The following is a 9,788-nucleotide window of genomic DNA, read 5'->3' as shown; positions in this document are numbered from 1 at the left end:
AGCCTCTAACCTCTTTCCACTCTGTGAAGAGGAAGTACCTAAACATATAGGTCTTTTGGTACAAAGGGCCTTTTATTATACCCTGGGGCAATGGAAAGTCCCAGATCTTGAGCCAGAGCTATCACCGGTAGTATCCAATCATTCTCTAGTGTTCTTGTATAGCATTGAGAACAAATTAATATCTTACTGCCTTGACAAACCATCTTACCACACATGCATTGTTCCACGAGATCCCTACAACCACTCTTTGGGGAATTCTCATTTTACAACCTGTAGCTTGGTTGATTTCAGAAACTTGTTTGAAGTCACAGTTACTAAGAGGCATGTAACATTGAATTCCAGAGCAGTAAGGGTGTGGTATATTACTGCAGTTCTTATCAAAATACCTTGCTCAACATCATATGTGAGTGGTAGTGACCAAATTCAGAAACTTCACCTACAGAGGGGAAAGTCTCCAGGTATGTGCCTTGGATAGAGGGCTTCGATACCTTTAATCTTCACCACAGCCCCACTATCTCGATTTTGCGGACAAGAAACTGACTCTGAAGTACAAGGAGGGGGTGACTTGTCTATGGCCACAAAGCCAGGGCTGTTTGCTGACTCCCTAGTGTTTTTTATCAACTGAAGTGGCAGGTGAATCGCCGAGTCTCACCGTCCCCCCCTCCCCCCCCCACAACCAGCAACGTAGAACACTGGAATTTAGGATCCCTCTTAGGAAAAGTACCTTGGCGCATGCGCACTGCGCACGAGAGGGCCACACCCTGGCTGCCTCTGAGCCCTATTCAGCACGCATGCGTCTCGCGGCTCCTTCCGCCCCTCCCCTTCACTTCGCGCTGTTCCCCCTACTCCCCCTCCCCTTTCCCGCCCGGATATTACCCTAGTTTTGCCGGATGTTGTTGTGAGTACGAGAGACACGTGAGGCTCTGCTACGTCATCACTGGCCCGCACAGGAAACATGGCGGCGGCGGGTGTTGTAAGCGGGAAGGTAACGGCCACGGCGAACATCTTCCCTTTTCTGGGTCGGGGATGCTTTTGCTACTTGGAGGATGGTGGGGAGGAACGCGAGGGCCTTTCTGTATAAGGAACAGCTTGTGGCGAGTAGTGGAGAAGAGGACTTGGTTGGTGTCAGCTGTTTTCTGGAGAATGCCGGCTCAGTCCGAGCNGTTGTTGTGAGTACGAGAGACACGTGAGGCTCTGCTACGTCATCACTGGCCCGCACAGGAAACATGGCGGCGGCGGGTGTTGTAAGCGGGAAGGTAACGGCCACGGGGAACATCTTCCCTTTTCTGGGTCGGGGATGCTTTTGCTACTTGGAGGATGGTGGGGAGGAACGCGAGGGCCTTTCTGTATAAGGAACAGCTTGTGGCGAGTAGAGGAGAAGAGGACTTGGTTGGTGTCAGCTGTTTTCTGGAGAATGCCGGCTCAGTCGGAGCATTATTTAGACAGCTGGCTCCTGCCCCAAGGCCACCTAGGCCTCCGCACTGTTGTGAGACGTCTACTCTGCTCCGGGGCGAAGAACTTTTATTTGTAATACTTTTCCTAAGGGACAGGGGGTTGCCCAGTTTCTTTTTTATTACTAGCTCACTTTTTCAGTTCTTCATGTGTGCTCTTTTGACTCCAGTGGCTCTCTCTTCGAGGCCTTTATCTGATTTGCCCCTGCCTTTCGAACTACTTTGGTGAAGGCCCTTTCTTCGAAAGGAGCTCTGAACGGTGCTGTGCAGCAGTGCACGTACAAGAAAAGTGTATTGAATCCATTTTAATGGACTACTGAGTTGGTTGGTGGTTGTGAGCACAAGGGCAGATTTGCATTCAGGGAGCTGGAGACTTACACCATCCCACGCTTGTTTAGGGAGGTGTTTGTTAACATATTTATTTCCCAGACGTCTGTATTATGTTACCTTGGAATTATCTGTGGTGCCTTCTGAAGGAGGCGGTCATTGATTCCCGCCTAGTTGGTTGGGAAATAAGATTGGGGGCGAAGGAGAAATGTATATTGCCCATTCACGTTCCGACAGCACACCTGACTTCTTAAAATTAGATTGTTTCTTAGGACTATCATGACATGCCCTGGCAGCATTTTCCATTGCGGGAGTATTTCATGAACAGTTGGGTCTTGTGATGATTCATCCCACACTAAGGACTATTTGACTATTTACTGTCTTCCCCTGTTCCCTGCTTTTCACTCATTTTCCCTGTGTTGCCGTCCCCATCGCATTTTGAATTATTTGGCAGCACTTGAGGTTTGGTGTATGGATTGCTAGACTAGGCCAGCAGAATAACATGCAGTAGTGGTTTCTGTTGAGCAAGCATGATTTCTCTGTCCTTCATATTGCTTATCTCCAGAATAGAGGTGATGCCAGTCATAATTTCTTGTATTGGAGTTGTTAGGATTATATGAGATCAACAACATTAATTAAATAATTAAATTGCATACTTCTGCATACTTGCTATTTTAAATAAGTTGGTCATTGATTTTTTGATCATTCATGCTCTTTGGTTGTCTTGTTACTTTTTGTTTTCAGGGCAGATGCTCGAAGACATCTGACTCACTACATACAGGATGGGGGAAAAGTAGGTTTATAGTTGTTCATATGGAAAATAATACAGTAATTAATGAATAATAATACAAGAATAAACTCTGTGTTTTGCATACTCACAACTGTAAACCCGCTTTTTCCCTACCCGTATGTGAAGGTTATCCTCTTTGATTTTCCATCTGTGCTGATCTGATCTAAGATTTTCCAAGAAGGGATCATTCCTTTTGAACTACGTTTCTCTCTTTGAGGTGTGGATTGGTTTTGAAAGAACTCTTGAGATGATGAAACAACTGTGAAGTACAAGACTTTTTTCCCCCCTTCTTCCCAGGCACGTACCCTTTATAATTTGGCTTCTTAAAATTAGTCTTTTATTTCATAACTCTACTCTGAGAATGAAGTGATAGCCTCATTATCACTCATTGCAAATTCGCACTCATTTCCATCACTCCATCTAAACTATATTTTTCATGCCAAAAGCTGCCCCTCTCCCAAGTAATACCATCATGACCCAACAAACCCACTTATTCTTCTCTCAGTAAGCCCACATCTAGTTTAAAGGCATCATCATTCACCTGAGTGCATGTAAAACAAAAAAAGTCCATTTCTGTGGCTTTTAAAAAAGATTTTATTTATTTTAGAGAGAGGGAGGGAGAGAAGCATCAATGTATGGTTGCATTTCGTGTGTGAACCATGCTGGGGACCTGGCCTGCCATCCAGGCATGTGCCGTAGACTGGGAATCAAACTGGTGACCCTTTTGATTCATGGGCTGCTGCTCAATGTACTGAGCCACAGCAACCAGGGCTCTATGGCAGCATTTAATCAATAACTCAGCCCTAGCAGTTTTTTTATTTTATTATTATTATTATTATTATTTTTTAAGATTTTATTTATTTATTTACTTTTAGAGGGGAAGGAGAGAGGGAGAGAAACATCAGTGTATGGTTGCCTTTTGTGCGTCCACTGCTGGGAGTTGGCCTGCAGGGAACTGGCCTGCAACCCAGGCATGTGCCCTGACTGGGAATTGAACCGCGATCCTCTGGTTCGCAGGCCTGTGCTCAATCCACTGAGCTACACCAGCCAGGGCCTATTTTTATTATTTTTTTATAAATATATTTTATTGATTATACCATTACAGTTGTTCTGTTACCCCCTTCATTCCCCTCCACCCACACACTCCCTCCCCCACCATTCTCCCCCCTTAGTTTATAACCACGTGTCTCAAGTTCTTTAGATTCTATATTTCCCCCACTATTCTCGCCCTCCCCCTATCTATTTTCTACCTACCATCTATGCTATTTTCTGTGCCTTCTCCCCCCTTCTCCCCCTCCCACCCCCCTGTTTCTAACCCTCCATGTGATCTTCATTTCTATGGTTCCCCTCCTGATCTAGCTGTCCTCTTAGTTTGCTTTTTCTCTGGGACTTTGAGTTCTTCTTGCACCATCTTTTGGGCTGTTCGTGCCTGTTATGTAGCAGGATCGGAGCCCTAAAGTGTTCACTAGAGCAGGGCAACTAAGTCTCTGGGTTGTGACGTTGTATGTGGGGGCGTGGTCAAAGAGGAACAATTGTGTCCCGTCTGCCACCTGCTGCCAAGGCCCCCACCTGCTGCCAAGGCCCCCACCAGCACCACAGCCACCACCAGCACCAGGCCCACGAGTTTCGTTCCACTGCATGCTAGTGTGCCACCGCTGTCAGCCATCCACCACTGGGTTCGCCCCCTGGGGCCTGTGTGATCCGTCTCACTGCGCGAATGTGCGACCGCGGTCAGTCTGCCCCGCACCCCGACTGGTTCCGGGCTGCCTGCGCGCCTAGGTTGGGTGATCTGTCCTGCCCGACCCAGCTCCACTGCTGGCTCCGCCTCTCTTACCATCCCCATTGAACGGTTTGTAGTTGTCGGACTTCCGTATAATTCAATTTTCTGGTCTTTGGGTGTGTCCTTGTTCTCCAAACCTTTGTTGTGTTCAAACTTGGTTGGTTGTGGGAGAAGGCACAGTGTTTCCACCTATGCCTCCATCTTGACGGAAGTCCAGCCCTAGCAGTTTTATCTTAATGATGTTTCTTAAACTTGCTGCATCCTCTTAATTCTCAATGTTTTTTCATTCAGGCCTTTAGTTTGCCTTTAGTTTTAAGTTCTTGGCAGTTTTTTTCCCCCTTGTGTGCAGTCTGTTTGCCCACAGTCACCTCTCAGAACCACCACTGGAGTTATTTTTCTAATGCACAAATCTGATTGTCGTTGCTTTAAAAAACAAAGAAAATATCTTTCTTTTGTTACGGTCACCATTAAAATAGTACTCAAGGAATAAGAACCTATGTTATCTTTCTGGCTTTATCTTATGTCTCCCTACTTCCCAGTCTTTTAGGGAATGGGCAGTAAGGAAAATGTATATATGAGGTTTATCCAGAAGTTGTCCAGCTATGTAATATGAAAAGCAGAGAAATTGATTGAAGAAGAAACAAAAATCATTGTACATAGCACAGTGATGCCTCAGTCCCCTTCAAAGAAGGCACCTTGGGACCTTACACAGTTCTCCCAGTTGCCATCAGCTGCCCTGTTATATTTTTCTGAATCTCATCATAAGTCTGAAATCTCTTAACCATTTGAAGGTGATTTCAGTTTTGGTAACAGTCAGAAGTCTGAGGCACCAAATCTGGGCTGTAGCAGGGCTGAGTCACCTGGGTGATTTGATGTTTTGCCCAAAAAACAATACGAGGCATGATACATGAGTGGGCATGTTGTCATGATGAAGCTGCCAGTTACCGGTTGCCCATAACTGCGGACTTCGGAATTATCAGAATAGTTTCTGTGGAGGAACATTCAAGCTTAAATGCAAAATTAGGTGCAGATTCGTTGCTGTACTCTCAGGCATTTTGAATGAAATTGCTACACAGTACACATGTTCACTTAACAGCGTCTATTGTGCCCGCTGACTGGCACAGTGAAGTCGTCATTATTCACGTGTGTGCATTCCAGTCCATTCTCCTTGGCTGCCAGGTTACATTGGTGTTGCACAAACTGTTCTCGTTATATTAACAATGGCTGGACTTTTCCCAGACAGACTGTATACCATATTTTGCCATGTATAATGCGAACCCATGTTTTAGTACTAATTCCCATGTATAATGCTAATGGACAAGTACTATTCATATATAATGAGCATCATACAAATTATATGTAATTCCCATGTATAATGCTAATGGACAAGTACTATTCATATATAATGAGCATCATACAAATTATATGTGGAAATCAGTACTACCCATCTATAATGCTCATCGTTATTTTTCCTTCAAAATTTTGGGCAAATAAGTGCACATTGTACATGGCAGAATACGATGTATATATATATATATATATATATATATTTAAGAGAGAGTGTGTGTGTATTTATTTAGCCTTCTCCTGCCATCCCCCCCAAACTGTTCAGCTAAGCCCTGTCTACTTTAGAAACCTAGGGCAGGGGATGTTAACCAGTGTTCACAGGAATCACATGTGGTGCCTTTAAAAAATACAAATTGTGGCTGCCACCTCCGTCTACTGAAGTGGAGTCTTTCTGTGTTGAGATGTAGGATGTAGAGTAACTTTTCTAAGAAGTCTACTTTTCTTGCTTTGAACTGTGAATGTAGGAAGTGGTGGAGGCAGGACGTTAATTTCTGCCCTGTGGATAAGCAGTGTGAGGTAAGAGGTAAGAGTTTGACTCTATAGCCAAGCTAGTTTCCAAAACCAATTTCATGTGTAATATGGGGATGATAATAGTACGTACTTAATGGGATTGTTAGGAGAATTAATAAGATATATTAGAAAAAAGCCTGGTACATAGTAAATGCTGTGTAGGTGTTATTCATCACCTTAATTTCCCTGTAAGTTATTGGTTGGGTATGGTGGAATTTTAAAGACTAAGAATATGGTTTTACTGGGGCTGTGAATTTTATTTTTGAAATTACCTCTAGCTCTAATTCTCATTATTTTGGAAATTTAAAACTACCCTGTTTTAGGAGTTATGTATTTTTTCTTTTAATTATATTTTATTGATTAATGCTATTATAGTTGTCCTAACATTTTCCCTTTTACCCCGCTCCAACCTATACTCCCACTCCCTCTGGCAATTTCCATACCATTGTTTATGTCCATGGGTCATGTGTATAAGTTCTTTGGCTATTCCATTCCCTATACTGTGCTTTACGTCCCCGTGGCTAGTCTGTAACTACCTATTTGTACTTCTTAATCCCCTCACCTCTTCACCCATTCCATCATAACTCCTTCCCATGTGGCAGCCACCAAAATGCTCTCTATGTTCATGATTCTGTCTCTGTTCTTCTTGTTTGCTTAGTTTGTTTTTAGATTCAGTTGTTAATAGATACGTATTTATTGCCAGTCTATTGTTTGTAGTTTTGATTTTCTTTTTCTTAAATAGGTCCCTTTAACATTACATACAGTAACAGTTTGGTGATGATGAAATTCTTTAGTTTTTTCTTGTCTAGGAAGCACTTTATCAGCCCCTCCGTTCTAAATGGTATCTTTGCTGGGTAGAGCAATATTGACTGTAGGTCCTTGCTTTTCATGACTTTGAGTATTTCTTGCCAATCCCTTCTAGCCTGCAAAGTTTCTTTGGAGAATCAGCTGACAGTCTTATGGGAACTCCCCTATAGGTAACTAATTTCTTTCTTCTTGCTGCTTTTAAGATTCTCTCTGTATCTTTAACCTTTGGCATTTTAATTATGATGTGTCTTGTCGTTAGTCTCTTCAGTTTGTTTGGGACTCTGTGCTTCCTGGACTTAAATGTCTATTTCCTTCACTGAATTAGGGAAGTTTTCTTTAATTATTTTTCAAGTAGATTTCTAATTTCTGGCTCTGGCTCTTCTCTTTCTGGCACCCCTCTGGTGCAAATGTTGGATCTTTTGAAGTTGTCCCAGAGGCTGCTTACACCATCCTTGTTTTTTGTGTTCTTTGTCTTCTTGTTTTGACTGGTTGTTTTTTGTTTCTTTACATTCCAGATCATTGATTTGATTCTCAGCTTCATCTACTCTCCTGTTTTTTTCCTATAAATTGTTCTTTATTTCAATTAGTGTATCCTTCATTTCTGACTGGATTGTTTTTATGCTGTTGAGGTCCTCACTAAGTCCCTTGAGCATCCTTATAACCAGTGTTTTGTACTCTGCATCTGATGGATTGCTTATCTCTATTTTGTTTAGTTCTTTTTCTGGAATTTTGATCTGTTTTTTCACTTGGGCCATATTTCTTTGTCTCCAAAGAAATTAGAGGCTCAGGCAGGCTCCTTTGCAGCCTCACTGTGTTGTTTTGATGTCTTAGAGCTGCTGTGATTCCCTGCCTTGGTAGTGTAGTAGGTGTCCTGTATGGTCCCGTGGCACAGCCTCGTCTGTCACTCAGGCTGTGTACTTGAGGTGTACTCTTCATGTGGGCTGAGTAAACACTCCTCTTGTAGTTGAGCCTTGATTGCTTTGGCTGGGCAATGAAAGAGGTTTACCCAGGCCAGTTAGCTGCAAGGACCACTGCTGACCACCACCTTTTGCCCTTTGTGGAAGATCAGCTGTGCAGGGGCAGGGTGGTGGTGCTCTGATGTGGTTGATAGCTGTCCACTGGGTGTGCATTCTGTGGGGTTTCCTGGGTGGTATAGGCCAAGGTCAACCCCCACCTGTGTTTTGCCTGTGGCCAAGGTGCAGTGCCTGAGCTATAAAGCAATCTGAGATGCCTGCTACTTGTGCTGGGCTTAGAGATTCCCAAGTAGAGCCAAACTCTGATCCAAAGCTGGCTGCTGCTAGTGCCATGCCTGAGGCCACTTAGCAAAAGGTACAGGGCTAGGGCTCCCTGAGACCAGCTGTTGATTGTTTAATAGGATTTAAGAAATTGTGAAGTATGAGCCAAGACCAGCCATTCATATGGAAAAGTCAGGGTAAAAATTTGGGTGGCCCATTGGGTGGGACAGAGTCTCAGGGGATCTCCAGGGCAGGGTAAACAGTGTTAGCCAGGTTGGTGAAGTCTCAGATACAGCACCCACCTGCTGCCTCTGAGGCTCTGTGTGGAGAGGGCTCAGAAAAGCAACAGTGACTTGTATGCCTTACTGTCTGGGAGAAAACTGTCCTCCAGTTCCGTCCTTGATGTCAGACTTTTCACTTCCTCCCTGTATGTCACTGATGCCTTTCAAGGTGCTACCCCAGTGGTGGAGCTCAGAGGGAGTGTGAGTCTGAGTAAGGTTGTGTGTGGGTTCTTTAAGAGGAACTGCTTGGGACTCCAGAAGTTTCTTCCACCAGCTCAGTCCCCACTGGTTTTTGCAGCTACAAATTATGGGGACTTGTGTTTCTGGCGCTGGAACTCTGGGCTGATGGGGCCTGGTTTGGGGCTGGGACTCCTTGCTCCTGAGATGCCCCTCCTAAATTTTTATCCACTACACATGGATGTGGGACTAGCCCATTCTGCCTCTCTACCACTCCTACCTGTCTTGATGGATGTGGTTTCTTTAATTCTGTAGTTGTCAGACTTCCATTTCACTCAATTCTGATGGTTCTGAGTGATGATTGTTCTGTATTTAGGTTGTAATGTTGATGTGGTTGTGCAAAGAGGCAGACCATGTTTACCTATGCTGCCATCTTGACTGGTAGTCTTGGATTGTATAGTTTTGATGAGTTTGATGAATGAAAAAAGTCACAGGGCAGTGTTTAAGGAAATGGAACATGATGTCCTGACTTCAAGCCCTTGCTCCATTGCTTTATAGTTGTGTTACTTTGGGGAGCTTTCTTTCTTTCTTTCTTTTTTTTTTTAAGATTTTATTTATCTTTAGAGGGGAAGGGAAAGAGAGAGGGAGAGAAATATCAATGTATGGTTGCCTCTTGTGCATCCCCTGCCGGGAACTGGCCTGCAACCCAGGCATGTCCCCTGACTGGGAATCGAACCTCGATCGTCTGGTTCGCAGGCCCATGCTCAATCCACTGAGCTACACCAGCCAGGGCACTTTGGGCAGCTTTCTTAACTTTTATTTGCCTCGTTTTTCTCATTTGTGAAATGTGGGGTAATAATTATATTTTCATTGTGGAATTGTAGAGATAATTAAATAAATTAATATTTGCAAAGCATTTGAAACAGTGCCTGGTGTCAAGTGCTCAGTAAAGATTCACTGCTATTACTTTTGTTAAGAAAGATCTTTCAAACTGTCTTCAGATAGTAAGATTATTGTTGTTTTGGAAATAGTTTAATATTGCTGCTATTTTACACAAAGATTAAGACTTCACAAATATAAAAG

The 9,788-nt window shown here is 43.7% G+C and overlaps 1 protein-coding gene across 3 annotated transcripts in view; it reads left to right on the top strand.

The window, feature by feature from the left end:
- Positions 1–938: 938 nt before the first annotated feature.
- Positions 939–9,788, top strand: part of TBC1D15 (TBC1 domain family member 15) — an 80,621-nt gene continuing 71,771 nt past the window's right edge. For 2 of the 3 annotated variants that reach the window (XM_037049437.1, XM_037049434.1), the window contains exon 1: positions 1,179–1,256. In XM_037049437.1, coding sequence (XP_036905332.1) covers positions 1,227–1,256 — 30 coding nt within the window. In that variant the 5' untranslated portion in view covers positions 1,179–1,226. Of the gene's footprint in view, positions 986–1,178; positions 1,257–9,788 lie in introns of those variants that run through there. The other variant, XM_037049435.1, reaches the window with a different exon arrangement.

The sequence above is a fragment of the Sturnira hondurensis genome, unplaced genomic scaffold (genome assembly GCF_014824575.4).
Source record: "Sturnira hondurensis isolate 20B ecotype Veracruz unplaced genomic scaffold, ASM1482457v3 Scaffold0006496, whole genome shotgun sequence".
Taxonomy (NCBI): Eukaryota; Metazoa; Chordata; class Mammalia; order Chiroptera; family Phyllostomidae; genus Sturnira; species Sturnira hondurensis.
Note: the sequence above shows the minus strand (reverse complement) of the source record. Positions and strands in the feature narration are given on the sequence as shown.